Below are 18,655 nucleotides of genomic sequence, written 5' to 3'. Positions count from 1 at the left end.
GTTTCAATTAACTTCTTACGACCCTGTCTTTTTCTGACACTTATAATTAAAGACAACCTTAAACAAGTTTTATACCAATTTTATCGGTTTATATCTTTCTGATTTAACTCTCCCATTTACTGTTTCTCATGTATCACGAGCAAACCATCCATATGTTTCATGGAAAACAAACAAGGATTATGTGGTTCCCTTAGTTAACATGCGACGCTCTAGTGCTCAACTATCTCGGGGTATCTGGAGGCATGGACCGAAAACGGGATTCTTTGGTTTTCAAAATTTATCTTTTTCTTTACAAGAATTCTTCTCATAAAAAAAACTAGAACGTCCAAGGATACTTCAAAGGTTCAAACAACTTCTGCCTTTTTGAACTATAACTTAAACAAACACTAAGCATGTTTATACGTTTTTTACTTATTACCTTTACAACGTAACTTTCTCATAACTCTCTCGTGATGAACGAGAGCCTCCTTATACAATATGACTCTTTCATCATGAACGAACGCATCCATGGGCTTCACGGAAAAAAGGGATTATGTACTTTGTTATAATAGTTTCTACAAAGATAACATTTATTAAGCTAAGAAATTTGAAAATAAATATATTTGAGTTATTAGGAAATAACAAGTCAAGAATTCATTGATCATACTCATTCCAATTGGTCTGGAACAACCATGACATTTATAATTTTGACCATCAACCCTTTATCAAGGGCTATATTATTAATTAACGACAGTAACTTCATACGTCGTTCTTGCTGAACACCTTCAGGTGAAGTAGGATCATCAATAATCTGTTATATATAAAACATAATTTATCCATAGAATTATAGCAAAGTTACGATGGACAGATGAGAGTTATTAACGCTATAAAACTTAAATTCAATATATCGTATAAAGTACCTCAAATCCCGACGATTTCTCGTATCGAAAGGATTCTAAAGTAAAGGTGATAATTAAGATGAGAAATTTCGAAGAATTGAAACTAGAGAATTTTTCAACAAAAAAATGTTGAAAATACCTGTACTACCACAAGATTCTTCAATGTCTATGCTCTAAAATAATAGTCATAAAAACGACAATTTCAAAAGCATAAAAACTAAGTATTTGTAACATTGGTGAAAGATACAGGATGAACATGAAACCTTCTCAGAAGACGATGGAACGAGACCATAACCATTTGATGTGAACTTCTTCCTAACAACGTTTGCGTAATCCGTTAGCATACCATGAAAACTAACTTCTGGTTTAGGCGACGCTTTACTAGCAACCTCCTCAACGTCTTCAGGACAATTAACGTCTACTGAACTAGTGTCACAAGGCTCAATGACGATGACCAACCACTAGCCATACCTAACATGTTACCACCAGAGATCTTTCTTGGGTAGATCAAGGCTTTAGGAACTTCAGACAAGGGTTGTGTTGAGCTGAGAACTAAAAAGAACAAATATGGATAGATGATGAAGTGGAGAACAAGAATAGAGGTTAAAGAAGACACACTACGTATGCTCATTGGTGTTTCACAAGAGTATACATTACAGGATAACTATGGATCCAACTAGTCTAAACAACTACGTACATTTAAGCAATCCAACTTTCCCATGGTAAACACATGTGTCAAAAAAAGTGATCAAATTACAAAATTCGTGCAATCAAATAGTCGGACATGGTATTGTATTTGTAGAAGAGAGCCAATAAAATAAAAGATTCTCTTGAGGCATTTGTAAATATTAGTTTAGAAATACAGATCGACTAATTATAAAGGCAGAAGATGTAAGAGTGAATAAAAACCATTTCCCGTCAAATCAAAGGAAAGCTTGGATATGACATGCAATATGCAGATATAAAGTTGTAGAGAAAATAAAAACATTTTAACGTTGTCACGGATATTACGAGTGCCGTAACAAAGTGTTGACGAGTTTCACATGCATTTGTAAAACAAGCTTAAGTAGACAAAAGCATGCCAAAATATATGATGGAAAACTTGCTCAGCGCATCTACAAGCACCAATTTCAGAGCTCGCTCTGTCACAAATTAATTGAGAATCTGAGCATGCGTTGTCAACTCCACAAACTCCAAGCTCATGGTAACGACCAACTGGATGTACTAGTACCGATTTTGGAGTAATTAGCTCGCTCAGTCACACATTTTAAGACTAATCATTTGCGCATGCGCAGTCTTATTGAGCATGCGCAATCAACTTGACCAGCTACCCAAGTTCGTGGTCATGGCAACGACCAACTGCATCTACTAGCAGCAATATTCAAGTAAATAGCCATCTTAGTAACAATTTAATAGAGAAATCGTCTGCGCATGCGCTCGAGCATGCGCAGTCCACTCGAGTAATTGTTCATAGTCATGACAACGACCAACTATATGTACTTGCACTACATTTGTGTCAATTAACTCACTTAGTCGCAAATTATCGAAGAAACCATCTGGGCATGCGCAGTAACGATAACAATCATCCCACAACTTTCGTAGGCCTTTAAATTTTGGTATATATATATAAAGCTAAAACTTCATATAGTAGATGTCAAGTAGCAGTGGAAGCTGGGTGCGATATAGTATGCAGTGGCTTAGGGGCCCTCACTTCGGTGGTGGCGACCGCACTCTCCCTGCGTACCCTGAGCAAAGCCTATCGCAGGTGATCTCAGGGTCTGATGGGCGGAAGCTTGCTATTGGCATCTCCCAAGTAGGATAGCGTGGAGGGGCCGAAATCTCCTACCGAAACGTTAACATGCGGCGTTCTAGTGCCTTGCGCTTAAGAAGGTATCGGGAAGCATGGACCGAAAACGGGGTTTTTTGCTTTCGAATTTTATCTTTTTGTTTTCTTCTCATAAAACAAACCAAGCAATGTTTCAATTAACTTCTTACGACCCTGTCTTTTCTGACACTTATAATTAAAGACAACCTTAAACAAGTTTTATACCAATTTTATCGGTTTATATCTTTCTGATTTAACTCTCCCATTTACTGTTTCTCATGTATCACGAGCAAACCATCCATATGTTTCATGGAAAACAAACAAGGATTATGTGGTTCCCTTAGTTAACATGCGACGCTCTAGTGCTCAACTATCTCGGGGTATCTGGAGGCATGGACCGAAAACGGGATTCTTTGGTTTTCAAAATTTATCTTTTTCTTTACAAGAATTCTTCTCATAAAAAAAACTAGAACGTCCAAGGATACTTCAAAGGTTCAAACAACTTCTGCCTTTTTGAACTATAACTTAAACAAACACTAAGCATGTTTATACGTTTTTTACTTATTACCTTTTACAACGTAACTTTCTCATAACTCTCTCGTGATGAACGAGAGCCTCCTTATACAATATGACTCTTTCATCATGAACGAACGCATCCATGGGCTTCACGGAAAAAAGGGATTATGTACTTTGTTATAATAGTTTCTACAAAGATAACATTTATTAAGCTAAGAAATTTGAAAATAAATATATTTGAGTTATTAGGAAATAACAAGTCAAGAATTCATTGATCATACTCATTCCAATTGGTCTGGAACAACCATGACATTTATAATTTTGACCATCCACCCCTTTATCAAGGGCTATATTATTAATTAACGACAGTAACTTCATACGTCGTTCTTGCTGAACACCTTCAGGTGAAGTAGGATCATCAATAATCTCTTATATATAAAAACATAATTTATCCATAGAATTATAGCAAAGTTACGATGCACAGATAAGAGTTATTAACGCTATAAAACTTAAATTCAATATATCGTATAAAGTACCTCAAATCCCGACGATTTCTCGTATCGAAAGGATTCTAAAGTAAAGGTGATAATTAAGATGAGAAATTTCGAAGAATTGAAACTAGAGAATTTTTCAACAAAATAAATAAATAAAGGCGCTGTCACTTGGAAGTATAACAAAAATTATGAAACTTGGTACGTTTATGACAATTTAAGCCCCCTGCAAAAATGCTTAAATCAATTCATGGGCCATAAAATATATTAAAATGTTTCATGCTTGTTTTTCTTTTGAAACCGAAATTCTGAATGTTAGACGTCGATAAATTTCTTTCAACTACTTTCAGGAGTTACGCCTTCTAAAAGCAACGATTTTCTAATGTCAGAGGTTTCGAAAGTTACGACTTTCTAATGTGATGCCTTCCTTAAGTTACGCCTTCCCAACATTACGATTTCGATTCAAACGTTACAACTTTCTCGCGTTGAAGATTTCTCACGAAACAGATTACAAGTTTTACGGCTTCTCAATGCAAGATACAACGCTCTAACGTTACAACTTTGTACGTAATATCACGGCTTCCTAATCTTACAGATTCGTTATGTTACTGCTTTCTGACATCAATGCTCAAACTTATAACAAAGTCTTAAGTTTAAGTGGTGAAATTTCACAATGCATGCACACGTGACGCATAGGTTTGAAGAAAACTTTCTCCCTTATGACACACACAGATGTTGCTAGAGTCACAACAATTTACAAAACAGAGTCTCGTTTTAAATAAACAATATAATGGCTAAATGCTTCCCTTGCTCAGACCCCTCAGCTTCTCAAGCTCAGTCCCCCTTCAGCAAAGTAACAAGGTTTCTTTTATGAAAAATTGGTTGTTTCCAACCAAGCATAAATCATACCATGCAAACTGCATGTTCATCAAATGGATTCCAGGGGACATGATCAGGATAATGAGCTAATGTCTTTGCCCGATAAGACCTTTCAAGGGGTGGAACGTGATGTGAATCACCTACAAAAGAAACCAAAGAAATACTTGAATTTATGAAATGCAAGGATATAAACACTCTTGACATTTTGCAATATTGCAACATGAAGAAACACAAAATGGAAAATCTTTTAGCTGTTTGAGCAAAATTGTTGACACTGCATATGGCTTGCTCAGTTGAGTTGCCCTTTACTTCAAATAAAAATTGTTAAGTTATTGCTTTCTAGTACTATTAAAAAAAACATAAAACATCAGTCAAAAAAATAATTGGGAAGAAAAAGTTCACTCTTCCGGGCCCAACAGGTCATATTTTTTCCCATTTCTAGCTATGAAAGCAACCAATGTTAATGTCATTGTTTGACTTGCAGGAGAATGTTGAGGAAAGAAGGAAAGTTCATTTAGCATAAAATGATTTAACAAATAAATAATTGTTTTAGATGTAATAATAATATGTACTTTACATTAAATTATGTGTGTTAAGTCGGAGTCGGCAAAGGTTATGTTGAACTGTGCAAGACAATCAGGAAGAAAACAAGACAAAATCTGAGAAAGCAAACACCAAGAGAATCAGAGAAGCAGTTGAAAGTGGCAAAGGGTTGAAAAAGAGCACAACAGGAGATGGAAAGAAGGCTCTGATTCAAGCACTGAAGGAGAAGGATGGAAAGGTAATAACAGACAGAAAAAGAATCCTCGAGAGATGTGCAGAATTCTATCAGGCACTGTACGAAGATCACTCCCAAAACATTCAGTTGAGACCAGCAGAAGAGACTCCAGTAATCATGAAATGTGAAGTGGAGAAGGCAATCCATCAGATGAAAACGGAAAATCACCCGGTGAAGATCTTGTGGTGATAGAGATGATAAAGGCCGGAGGTGACATCCTAATGGAAAAACTTCAGCATCTTTACAACAAAGCCATTGAGACGGAAAAAGTGCCAAAAGAGTGGAAGAACGCCATCATTATTCTACTCTTCAAGAAGGGAGACAAGAAAGATCTTGCAAACTACCGCCCCATCAGTTTGCTATCCCACATCTACAAGTTGTTCATGAAAATCATCAAGAACAGAATCAGTGGCACTCTGGATGAACATCAACCCCCGGAGCAAGCAGCATACAGGAAAGGATTCTCCACTGCAGACCACCTGCATGCTACAGGACAAATACTCGAGAAAACCAACGAGTACCAACAACCACTGTTCATGGCATTTGTAGATTACGAAAAGGCATTCGATTCCATCAAGCATGCCCCAGTATTCCAATCACTTGCGAAACACGGAGTACCAGGAAAGATCATAAACAGCATAAAGGAAACATACAGAGAAGGCACAGCACAAATAAGAACAGAAAAGCTGAGCGAAAAGATCAAGATAAAGAAAGGTGTCCGCCAAGGAGATACACTGTCACCTATCATGTTCACTGCTGCCATTGAAGAGATCTTCAAAAGAATACCATTGGAAAAAGAGTAATGAACAACTTAAGATTCGCAGATGACATCATCTTGTTTGCAAACAAAGAGGAAGATCTCAAGAACTTTGACGAAACTGAATGAAGAAGGAAAGAAAGATGGTATGAAAATGAATAAGAAAAAAACCAAGATCATGTGCAATGACATCGCAAGGAGGAAGCAAAGAAGAGGGATCACAGTTGACGGAGAGAAGTTGGAGGAGGTGGAGGAGTACAAATACCTTGGAAAAATGTTAACACCAAGAAATGAAATCAGTGTTGAGGTCAATCAAAGAATCAATGTCGGATGGAGAAGATTCGGGCAATACAGTCACTTTCTAAAGGAGAAGAACATCAAACAGTTTGAAGAGGAAAATAATGGACACTGTCATTTTACCATCTATGACATACGGAGCAGAAACATGGGCGCTTACAAAACACCAATCAAGGAAGCTGGCAGTCACACAAAGGAGCATGGAGAGGAGCATACTAAATATCAGGCTAAAAGACAAGATCAGGAATGAAGTAATCAGAGAGAGAGAACCAGGGTGAAAGATGTCATCCAAACAGCAAAAGAAATGAAAGGCAGATGGGCAGGCCATGTGGCAAGAATGGAAAACAACAGATGGGCCAAATTGACAACAGAATGGTACCCAAGAAACTGCACCAGAGGAAGAGGAAAGCCAAAGAGAAGATGGAGAGACGAGATCGAAGAGGAAACTGGAAAGACCTGGATGAGGAGAGCTAAAGACCGAATCGAGTGGAAGAAGTTGTGGAGGCCATCTGCCAGCAGTGGCGTGAACAGCTGATGATGATGATGATGATGAAGGTAATTGAATTAAATTATGTAGGCAAAACTTGTATCATCAAATAAATGAATAAGAGTCCCAACAGTCAGAATATTTTAACAGTCAATTTCCAATGAGAATACTTAATGCATCCAATTGTCAAAACAAAAAATCTCAAATAACCACACCTGTCAACACAAAAAATTGGCAAAAATCATATATGCTTTAAACAAAGCAACTACATCAAGTATGAAGGAGAAATTAAATGTTATAATATTTTACATATAAGATGTTAAAAAATGAGTACAACAACTTCAATGACTACAATAACTTCAACAGCTTGGATCTCAAAACAGCCACTGTAATAACCTGAAAGTAGTCAATTACTGTATTCAACTGTATTCAATAACTTGGTCCAAACAACTCAGCCCCTATTCAACCCCTAATTTAATTGTAAGCCTAACTTTGACCATAGCTCCCAACCCTAACCTTAGCCTTTACCTAAACCATTATATGGAACATCGTGCTGTCAAACTGTGAAGAGTGCTTGGCAACCAATGCATCTTGAAATTGAATTGGCTGTTGTCCGAACACAATCTGATATAAATAGCTTGCACATAATAATCTTGGAATACATAAAATGTAAACTTAACATCTTCAACCTTCACATATTACAAATGGTAATAATGAAACAACAGTAATATGAGATCGACACAACATGCAAAAAATCACCATCAAATTTCACAATCCATGCAACCAACAACAAACACCATTTGTTAATTAACAACCCTTCGTAAACAAAAATTGTATAAAAGACTTTCATTCGCGCATTTGTGAATGTCAGCACGAAGTCGCAGCGAGCAAACGTCGCATCAAAGAGCGCGATCTTTATCATGAATTCATAATCTTAGCCTAAGCAAGTAAAAAGATACGATAAACATCGCGTGTCAAAAACGCAATAAATTGTTGCTTTGAAGGGTAAGTTTAAATTGAAATAAAACCTCTCGAATGATTAGTCAGTCATTAAACAAAACTGTAATGAACTTTGATTACAAGAATTTGTATACGGAAATACGTAAACTCGTCAATCTATGTGCACAGCTGTTCAAGTCGCACATTTCAACATGTTGACAATTTTGGTCGGCAGCGATACGTTTTCTATACAATAACTACAAAGTAGCATTCTCATTTCAAATGTTAAATAAGATTATCACACACACACACGTGTTAAAATGACTCTAACTTCGACCGTTTTAGAGAAAACCGTCGTAAAGTATCATACCTAATAGCTGGTCGGGTTCCAAGCCGGACACATTGTCAAGTCCGCAAACAACGAAATAGTCAATGAGCCGTTCTCCCGCAGACGTTGGAGCGGTCATGGCGCTCTTCTTTATGTAACCCTTACTTTAAATAGAGAATACGCCATTTTTTAAGCTACATATCACTGTATGCAAAGTCTCGCATGCATCAAACATGCAAAGAAAAATCGTTCTCGTTCAAATGTCATGAAGTCATAGACATGGTTTGATTGATCTCTTGCCACTCCAGCTTCGCGGAGGAAGGACTGTACACTGACCGACCATTGAACTGGACTATTATTTCACCGCTGGCGTTGTTAGATCATGTCAAACCAAACCCATTGAGTTCTAGAAGACCTGGAGGGAAATGCACTTGTCACAACGCATAAAAGTCACAACACATCACTTAAATAAAGTCACAACACAATTAAATATGTAAACACATAATCACAACGTAAAATAATCACAACGCAAGTAAATAAAGTCACAACGCAAGTAAAATATGAAATACTGGAAATTCTTTTTGTGAAGTGGAAACATTGTTGTGATATTTTGCAAAATGGCGCTTGTTTAAATTTGTTCCACGAAAAACCAGACTTATTATAAATTATATTCAATATATTGCTTGATGGATAGCAAAAAAAATGTTTTGTTCAAACTGTGGTATAGAAAGTGTGGAAAATGCGAATTACTGTTATAAATGTGGCAACTCCTTCGCACCGATGCGCGAAAAACTTGAAGAATCTGCAAACACATGTTCTACGTCGAATTCTATAACTAGTGGGATCTCAGTATTATGTGCTAGCGGTACCCTTACTGGTACAACCCAGCCGCCTAAAACGTTAAGTTTTTACGATTTCAAGCGCCAGAAGGAAAGCGATAGGCGCAGCAGACTCGAGCCAAAGACCAAGAAACTCAAAGCAAATTCTGGTAAAGGAAAAGATAAGGAGCATGAAGTAAGCATAAATATTGGTTACATGAAGGTCGATAATGACGGAAATTTGAAAAGATGTCGGGGTAAAACTCTCCCTGTAAAAGTTTTGCCAAGTGCGAAAAAGAGAGAAATCTTAGAAAAGCAGTTAGAAAACATGCTAACCACGACAATAACATCCATGGCGAGTTGGAGCACGTCCTTTGAATGTAAACGGGAAGGAAATCACAAATTTGCCGGGAACTGAAAAGAGTTTGTGTTAAGCGAATACAGGGAAGATATAGGGAAGAATTATAATCGCTTAACACTTTTCATTGCACTAAAATCTGCATATATGTACACAGAGATTTCAAAATTAAAAAGAAGTTGTGATGATAGTGAACCAGAGACAATCGCAGATCTTTCTGATGAGATGTTTTTAGAAACTGATGATACAATTGGAATTGAACTCTCACCTTGTCCATCTTCAAGTCCATGTGAGCCATCAACTAGCTTGCATATTGCTACAAATCTCCCAATGAATACACCTCCCATATATAACTCCCAAAGTGCAAGTAACTATGTATCACGTAGCAAGGAGCTCAAATGTGAGTGCCCAACATGTCAACAATACTTTTCAATAGATGAAATAGCAGAGCATGCAGATATATGTTGTGACATATGGGTGGGAGCACTTCAATCTCAAAATACGGATAGTGAAAAGAACATTCCCGAAGAAAATCCTTATGTGGTGATAAACCAAGATAACACTACAAATGTGAAAGATAAGTTATTGGATATTAAAGCTGTAACATTGTCACCAAAGGCAGTAAGATTAAATGTTCAGAGAAAAATATATGGTGTGACTTCATTGAGTATAGATCAAGTGGTAAAGTGTCACCAACTGACAGTGTAAAGATAGTGTTTGTTGGAGAGTGTGCAATTGATGACGGGGGGCCAAAGAGAGAGTTTTTTTCAGGTACTAATATTGTAAGACATATGTTTCTAGGGTTAATATGAGCACCCTGTTGATTTAAAATAAATATATTGTTCTGCTACACTTCAATTCCCTTTGCAGCTTATTTCCCATAATTTGTCTATCATGCATCAATCAATGTTGACAAGTTTGGTTTAAATATAGGATGGGGACAATTGAAAAAATATGATTAGATGTTAATTCTTTCATCAGAAATGTTGGAGCATATGGAAAGAAGACTGTTCTGTAATGGAAAACCTATTAATTCAACTGTCGCCATCATGAATGGAGACTTTCGTTTTGCTGGCGAGGTCATGGTGATGTCATTACTTCAAGGCGGACCAGCTTCATCTTTTATAAGTCCAGATGTTTACAAGTACATCACCAAACAGGCACTCACAACAGAAGGAATGCCCGACTCCAAGTACAAAAAAGCTGTTAAAAAGGTATGCCGCAACAAGATGGAGATTACCATATGCTTGATTATTACTCCTTGCTGTGGCATGATTTTGAAATAAGTCTATTTTTATTATATTCTCTGATGTCAGTAATGATTACTTTACACTTCTCCTTTTCAAAGATAAAGCAAGCTTGTGACGATGAAATGTTGAGGGAGATACTTGTCAGCGATGATATGATTGAAATGCTATCAGAGGCTGGATACACTGGTGTACCACATAAAGAGACAGTGCATACTGTTTCCAAAATTGCTCAGTAAGTACATTTTGAAAGTTAATGGAGATTAAAAAAAACTATTCTTGTGCTGCTGGTTTATAAAGTCTAAGATTTATTTCTATTTTTAAAGGTCAATTTGCGTAATGGGCCACTTTTCATCAGTTCTTCCTCAAATTATGCAATTGCTTGAAGGCCTCAGCAGTTGTGGTCTTATAAATTATATGATAGAAAATCCAGAGTTGTGGAAGCCATTGTTCGATCCTTATAACGATTCGTTTAAACTTTCTGCTGATACTTTCCTCAATGAAATTATTCCAACATTCAGCAGTTCGCAGATTCACAAGGAAAAGGAGGTTGACGTGTACAAGATATTTTGCGACTATGTGCAAACCCTAGATACTGAAGGTTAGTTTGAATATATATGTTGTAAATTGGGTGCCAAATTGTATTATTGTATTTACGATGGAATTTTTTGAAAGTATCAAATAACGCGTAAAATTTATTGAAGTGATGTTTTCTAATCTGAAGTTGTGGTATAAAACAAAAATGGATACCTTGATTAGTTTGTTTATTCATTTTTCAGTCTTAAATGTTTAAAATGTTTTTAACAGGAGACGTATCCATATCAGCGTTTCTGAAGTGGTTATCGGGATGTAAGACTATTCCAGTTCTGGGTTTTCCAAAAAAATTTTCCGTAACGTTTGTACATGATTGCAAAGAAAATTGTAAATGTCGCCCCACAACATCAACATGCGATCTTCTGCTGAGAATTCCAGTTCATATAAGTAACATTAGTGAGATGGAGCAGATGACACAAATATAATACGAACTAAAAATGAATTTAAGTTTTATAGCGTTAATAACTCTCATCTGTCCATCGTAACTTTGCTATAATTCTATAGATAAATTATGTTTTTATATATAACAGATTATTGATGATCCGACTTCACCTGAAGGTGTTCAGCAAGAACGACGTATGAAGTTACTGTCGTAAATTAATAATATAGCCCTTGATAAAGGGGTGGATGGTCAAAATTATAAATGTCATGGTTGTTCCAGACCAATTGGAATGAGTATGATCAATGAATTCTTGACTTGTTATTTCCTAATAACTCAAATATATTTATTTTCAAATTTCTTAGCTTAATAAATGTTATCTTTGTAGAAACTATTATAACAAAGTACATAATCCCTTTTTTCCGTGAAGCCCATGGATGCGTTCGTTCATGATGAAAGAGTCATATTGTATAAGGAGGCTCTCGTTCATCACGAGAGTTATGAGAAAGTTACGTTGTAAAGGTAATAAGTAAAAACGTATAAACATGCTTAGTGTTTGTTTAAGTTATAGTTCAAAAGGCAAAAAGTTCCATTTGAACCTTTGAAGTATCCTTGGACGTTCTAGTTTTTTATGAGAAGAATTCTTAAAGAAAAAAATAAAATTTGAAAACCAAAGAATCCTGTTTTCGGTCCATGCTTCCCGATACCTTCTTAAGCGCAAGGCACTAGAACGCCGCATGTTAACGTTTCGGTGGAGATTTCGGCCCTCCACGCTATCCTACTTGGGAGATGCCAATAGCAAGCTTCCGCCCATCAGACCCTGAGATCACCTGCGATAGGCTTTGCTCAGGGTACGGGAGAGTGCGGTCGCCACCACCGAAGTGAGGGCCCTAAGCCACTGCATACTATATCGCACCCAGCTTCCACTGCTACTTGACATCTACTATATGAAGTTTTAGCTTTATATATATATACCAAAATTTAAAGGCCTACGAAAGTTGTGGGATGATTGTTATCGTTACTGCGCATGCCCAGATAGTTTCTTCGATAATTTGCGACTAAGTGAGTTAATTGACACAAATGTAGTGCAAGTACATATAGTTGGTCGTTGTCATGACTATGAACAATTACTGAGTGGACTGCGCATGCTCGAGCGCATGCGCAGACGATTTCTCTATTAAATTCTTACTAAGCATGCTATTTAATTCAAAATTGGTACTAGTAGATGCAGTTGGTCGTTGCCATGACCACGAACTTAAGTAGCTGGTCAAGTTGATTGCGCATGCTCAATAAGACTGCGCATGCGCAGATGATTTGTCTTAAAACGTGTGATTGAGCGAGCTAATTACTCCAAAATCGGTACTAGTACATCCAGTTGGTCGTTACCATGAGCTTGGAGAGTTTGTGGAGTTGACAACGCATGCTCAGATTCTCAATTAATTTGTGACAGAGCGAGCTCTGAAATTGGTGCTTGTACATGCGCTGAGCATGTTTTTCATTATATATTTTTGGCATGCTTTTTGTCTACTTAAGCTTGTTTTTACAAATGCATGTGAAACTCGTCAACACTTTGTTACGGCACTCGTAATATCCGTGACAACGTTAAAAATGTTTTTTATTTTTCTCTACAACTTTATATCTGCATATTGCATGTCATATCCAGGCTTTCCTTTGATTTGACGGGAAATGGTTTTTATTCACTCTTACATCTTCTGCCTTTATAATTAGTCGATCTGTATTTCTAAACTAATATTTACAAATGCCTCAAGAGAATCTTTTTATTTTATTGGCTCTCTTTTACAAATACAATACCATGTCCGACTATTTGATTGCACAAATTTTGTAATTTGATCACTTTTTTTGACACATGTGTTTACCATGGGAAAGATGGATTGCTTAAATGTACGTAGTTGTTTAGACTAGTTGGATCCATAGTTATCCTGTAATGTATACTCTTGTGAAACACCAATGAGCATACGTAGTGTGTCTTCTTTAACGTCTATTCTTGTTCTCCACTTCATCATCTATCCATATTTGTTCTTTTTTAGTTCTCAGCTCAACGCAACCCTTGTCTGAAGTTCCTAAAGCCTTGATCTACCCAAGAAAGATCTCTGGTGGTAACATGCTAGGTATGGCTAGTGGTTGGTCATCGTCATTGAGCCTTGTGACACTTGATGAATATATGGAAATATGAAGAAATTCGTTTTCAGTGGGGAGGGGTGAATTCACAATTTTGTAAAATTTCTTATTTTTGTCGAAAATGTGTTCAAATGCATAAATTATAATTTTTTGATGAAAATATGAAAATATGAAGAAATTCATTTCAGGGGAGGGTGTTATCCCAATTTTGTAAAAATTTTTTGTTATGGAAAATGTGTTCAAATGCATAAATTATAGTTTTTGATGAAAATATGGAAATATGAAGAAATTTATTTTCAGGGGGAGGGTGGTATCCCAATTTTGTAAATTTTTTTTGTTACGGAAAATGTGTTCAAATGCATAAATTATAGTTTTTGATGAAAATATGGAAATATGAAGAAATTCATTTTCAGGGGGGGAGGGGTGGTATCCCAATTTTGTAAATTTTTTTGTTATGGAAAATGTGTTCAAATGGATAAATTATAGTTTTTGATGAAAATATGGAAATATGAAGAAATTCATTTTCAGGGGAGGGGTTGTATCCCAATTTTGTAAATTTTTTTGTTATGAAAATGTGTTCAAATGCATAAATTATAGTTTTTGATGAAAATATGGAAATATGAAGAAATTCGTTTTCAGGGGAGGGTGGATTCACAATTTTGTAAAATTTCTTATTTTTGTCGAAAATGTGTTCAAATGCATAAATTATAGTTTTTTGATGAAAATATGGAAATATGAAGAAATTCATTTTCAGGGGAGGGTGGTATCCCAATTTTGTAAAATTTTTTGTTATGGAAAATGTGTTCAAATGCATAAATTATAGTTTTGATGAAAATATGGAAATATGAAGAAATTCATTTCAGGGGAGGGGTGGTATCTCAATTTTGTAAAATTTCTTATTTTGTCGAAAATGTGTTCAAATGCATAAAATGGCCTGACTTCGGTGGTGGCGAACCGCATTTTCCTGGTACCCTGAGCAAAGCTTCTATCGCAGGTGATCTCAGGGTATGATGGGCGGAAAATTCATATTGGCATCTTTTCAGGATAGCGTAGAGGTAAAATTTTTGTTATGGAAACGTTCAACATGCATAAATTATAGTGCCTTGCGCTTAAGAAGGTATCGGGAAGCATGGACGAAACGGGTTTTTTATTTCGAATTTTATCTTTGTTTTCTTCTTATAAAATAACCAGCAATGTTTCAATTAACTTCTTACGAGGTGTTTTTCTGACAATTATTATTAAAGACAACCTTAAAACAAGTTTATACCAAATATGGTTTATGTCTTTCTGATTTAATCTCAATTTACTGTTTCTCATGTATCATGTGAGCAAAACCATCCATATTTTCATGGAAAACAAACAAGGATTATGTGGTTCCTTAGTTAACATGCGACGCTCTAGTGCTCAACTATCTTGGGTATCTGAGGCATGGACCGAAAATGGATTCATTTTGGTTTTCAAAATTTATCTTTTTCTTTACAAAATGTGTTCTCATAAAAATAGAACTTAAGGATACTTCAAATGTTCAAACAACTTCTGCCTTTTAAATTATAACCTAAACAAACACTAAGCATGTTTTATAGTTTTTTACTTATTATCTTTTACAACGTAACTTTCATAACTCTCGTGATGAAAGAGCATCCTTATACAATATGATTTCATCATGAACGAACGCATCCATGGGTTTCACGGAAAAAAGGATTATGTATTTGTTACAATAGTTTCTACAAAGATAACATTTATTAAGCTAAGAAATTTGAAAATAAATATATTTGAGTTATTATGGAAATAACAAGTCAAGAATTCATTGATCATACCCAATTGGTCTGGAACAATTTTGACATTTATAATTTTGACCATGTTCAAATGTTATTAAGGGCTATATTATTAATTAAGAAATTCATTTTCATACGTGGTTCTTTTGTAACACCTTCAGGTGAATGTAGGATCATCAATAATCTGTTATATAAAAATATAATTTATCCATAGAATTATAGCAGTTACGATGACAGATGAGAGTTATTAACGCTGTTAAAACTTAAATTCAATATATCGTATAAAGTATCAAATATGACGATTTCTCGTATCGAAAGGATTCTCAAAGTAAAGGTGATAATTAAGATGAAAATGTTTCGAAAATTGAAATTATAGAATTTTTCAACAAAATAAATAAATAAAGGCGCTGTCAGGGGAGGGTGGTATCCCAATTATGAAACTTGGTATTTATGGAAAATTTAAGCAAATGCATAAATTAAATCAATTCATGGGTATGGAAATATATTAAATGTTTCATTCTTTGTTTTTCTTTTGAAACCGAAATTTCAAATGTTATATAAATTTCTTTCAATACTTTCAGGAGTTACGCCTTCTAAAAGCAACGGTTTCTAATGTAAAAGGTTTGGAAAGTTACAAATGCATAAATTGTGATTTCCTGAGTTACTATCCCAACATTACGATTTCGATTCAAACGTTACAACTTTCGCGTTGAAAATTTCACGAAACAGATTACAAGTTTTACGGCTTCTCAATGCAAGATACAACGCCTAACGTTACAACTTTGTACGTAATATCACGGCTTCCTTAATCTACAGATTCGTTATGATATGCTTTCTGACATCAATGCTCAAATATAACAAAGTCTTAAGTTTAAGTGGTGAAATTTCACAATGCATGCACGTGACGCATAGGTTTGAAGAAAACTTTCTCCCTTATGACACACACAGATGTTGCAGAGTCACAACAATTTACAAAACAGAGTCTCGTTTTAAATAAACAATATAATGGCTAAATGCTTCCCTTTGCTCAGACCCTCAGCTTCGCTCAGTCCCCCCTTCAGCAAAGTAACAAGGTTTCTTTTGAAAAATGGTTGTTTCCAACCAAGCATAAATCATACCATGCAAACTGCATGTTCATCAAATGGATTCCAGGGGACATGATCAGGATAATGAGCTAATGTCTTTGCCCGATAAGACCTTTCAAGGTGGAACGTGATGTGAATCACCTACAAAAGAAACCAAAGAAATACTTGAATTTATGAAATGGAAGTATATAAACACTCTTGACATTTTGAATATTGCAACATGAAGAAACACAAATGGAAAATCTTTTAGCTGTTTGAGCAAAATTAAATACTGCATATGGCTTGCTCAGTTGAGTTGCCCTTTACTCAAAATAAAATTGTTAAGTTATTATTTCTAGTACTATTAAAAAAACATAAAAACATCAGTGAAAAAAAGAATTGGGAAGAAAGTTCACTCTTCCGGGCCCAACAGGTCATATTTTTCCCATTTCTAGTTATGAAAGCAAACCAATGTTAATGTCATTGTTTGACTTGCAGGAGAATGTTGAGGAAAGAAGGAAAGTTCATTTTAGCATAAAAATGATTTAACAAATAAATAATTGTTTTAGATGTAATAATAATATGTACTTTTTACATTAAATTATGTGTTAAGTCAGGAGTCGGCAAAGGTTATGTTGAACTGTGCAAGACAATCAGGAAGAAAACAAGACAAAATCTGAGAGAAGCAAACACCAAGAGAATCAGAGAAGCAGTTGAAAGTGGCAAAGGGTTGAAAAAGCACAACAGGAGATGGAAAGAAGGTCTGATTCAAGCACTGAAGGAGAAGGATGGAAAGGTAATAACAGACAGAAAGAATCCTCGAGAGATGCAGAATTTATCAGGCACTGTACGAAGATCACTCCCAAAACATTCAGTTGAGACCAGCAGAAGAGACTCCAGTAATCATGAAATGAAGTGGAGAAGGCAATCCATCAGATGAAAACGGAAAATCACTCGGTGAAGATCTTGTGGTATAGAGATGATAAAGGCCGGAGGTGACATCCTAATGGAAAAACTTCAGCATCTTTACAACAAAGCCATTGAGACGGAAAAAGTGCCAAAAGAGTGGAGGAACGCCATCATTATTCTACTCTTCAAGAAGGAGACAAGAAAGATCTTGCAAACTACCGCCCCATCAGTTTGCTATCCCACATCTACAAGTTGTTCATGAAAATCATCAAGAACAGAATCAGTGGCACTCTGGATGAACATCAACCCCCAGAGCAAGCAGCATACAGGAAAGGATTCTCAACTGCAGACCACCTGCATGCTACAGGACAAATACTGAGAAAACCAACGAGTACCAACAACCACTGTTCATGGCATTTGTAGATTACTTAAAAGGCATTCGATTCCATCAAGCATGCCCCAGTATTCCAACTTTGCGAAACACGGAGTACCAGGAAAGATCATAAACAGCATAAAGGAAACATACAGAGAAGGCACAGCACCAATAAGAACAGAAAAGCTGAGCGAAAAGATCAAGATAAAGAAAGGTGTCCGCCAAGGAGATACACTGTCACCTATCATGTTCACTGCTGCCATTGAAGAGATCTTCAAAAGAATACCATTGGAAAAAGAGTAATGAACAACTTAAGATTCGCAGATGACATCATCTTGTTTGCAAACAAAGAGGAAGATCTCCAAGAACTTTTGACGAAACTGAATGAAGAAGGAAAGAAAGATGGTATGAAAATGAATAAGAAAAAAACCAAGATCATGTGCAATGACATCGCAAGGAGGAAGCAAAGAAGAGGGATCACAGTTGTGAAGTTGGAGGAGGTGGAGGAGTACAAATACCTTGGAAAATGTTAACACCAAGAAATGAAATCAGTGTTGAGGTCAATCAAAGAATCAATGTCGGATGGAGAAGATTCAGGCAATACAGTCACTTTCTAAAGGAGAAGAACATCCCAAACAGTTTGAAGAGGAAAATAATGGACACTGTCATTTTACCATCTATGACATACGGAGCAGAAACATGGCTTACAAAACACCAATCAAGGAAGCTGGCAGTCACACAAAGGAGCATGGAGAGGAGCATACTAAATATCAGGCTAAAAGACAAGATCAGGAATGAAGTAATCAGAGAGAGAGAACCAGGGT

At 35.9% G+C, this 18,655-nt stretch overlaps 1 protein-coding gene and 1 long non-coding RNA gene across 5 annotated transcripts; one reads left to right on the top strand and one right to left on the bottom strand.

The window, feature by feature from the left end:
* Positions 1–9,425: 9,425 nt before the first annotated feature.
* Positions 9,426–12,040, top strand: LOC124456511. 4 transcript variants are annotated; one of them, XM_047006933.1, is made up of 5 exons: positions 9,426–10,122; positions 10,333–10,565; positions 10,700–10,833; positions 10,925–11,199; positions 11,406–11,617. In XM_047006933.1, the coding sequence occupies exons 2-5, from the start codon at positions 10,335–10,337 to the stop codon at positions 11,615–11,617; spliced, it is 852 nt and encodes a 283-aa protein (XP_046862889.1). In that variant the 5' UTR covers positions 9,426–10,122; positions 10,333–10,334. The 4 variants fall into 4 exon arrangements, with proteins under 4 accessions (XP_046862889.1, XP_046862890.1, XP_046862891.1 ...); XM_047006934.1 differs by lacking the exons at positions 9,426–10,122; positions 11,406–11,617 and adding an exon at positions 12,002–12,040 and having other exon boundaries at positions 10,153–10,565; XM_047006935.1 differs by lacking the exons at positions 9,426–10,122; positions 11,406–11,617 and adding an exon at positions 11,723–11,764 and having other exon boundaries at positions 10,154–10,565.
* Positions 11,346–16,685, bottom strand: LOC124456512. The gene is made up of 2 exons (XR_006952322.1): positions 16,604–16,685; positions 11,346–11,623 (listed from the first exon to the last, which is right to left on the bottom strand). It is a non-coding gene; the product is annotated as an uncharacterized LOC124456512 (long non-coding RNA).
* Positions 16,686–18,655: the final 1,970 nt, after the last annotated feature.

This window comes from Xenia sp. Carnegie-2017, unplaced genomic scaffold (assembly GCF_021976095.1).
Source record: "Xenia sp. Carnegie-2017 unplaced genomic scaffold, XeniaSp_v1 HiC_scaffold_5, whole genome shotgun sequence".
NCBI classification, from domain to species: domain Eukaryota; kingdom Metazoa; phylum Cnidaria; class Anthozoa; order Malacalcyonacea; family Xeniidae; genus Xenia; species Xenia sp. Carnegie-2017.
This window is presented reverse-complemented; position numbering and strand designations above follow the sequence as displayed.

Excerpts from the sequence above, each read along its gene's own strand:
- LOC124456511 (XM_047006932.1), top strand. The coding sequence starts at position 10,314 with ATGTTAATTCTTTCATCAGAAATGTTGGAGCATATGGAAAGAAGACTG. Across the intron at positions 10,566-10,699 it reads ACAAAAAAGCTGTTAAAAAG|ATAAAGCAAGCTTGTGACGA; the intron begins GTATGCCGCAAC and ends TCCTTTTCAAAG. Across the intron at positions 10,834-10,924 it reads ACTGTTTCCAAAATTGCTCA|GTCAATTTGCGTAATGGGCC; the intron begins GTAAGTACATTT and ends CTATTTTTAAAG.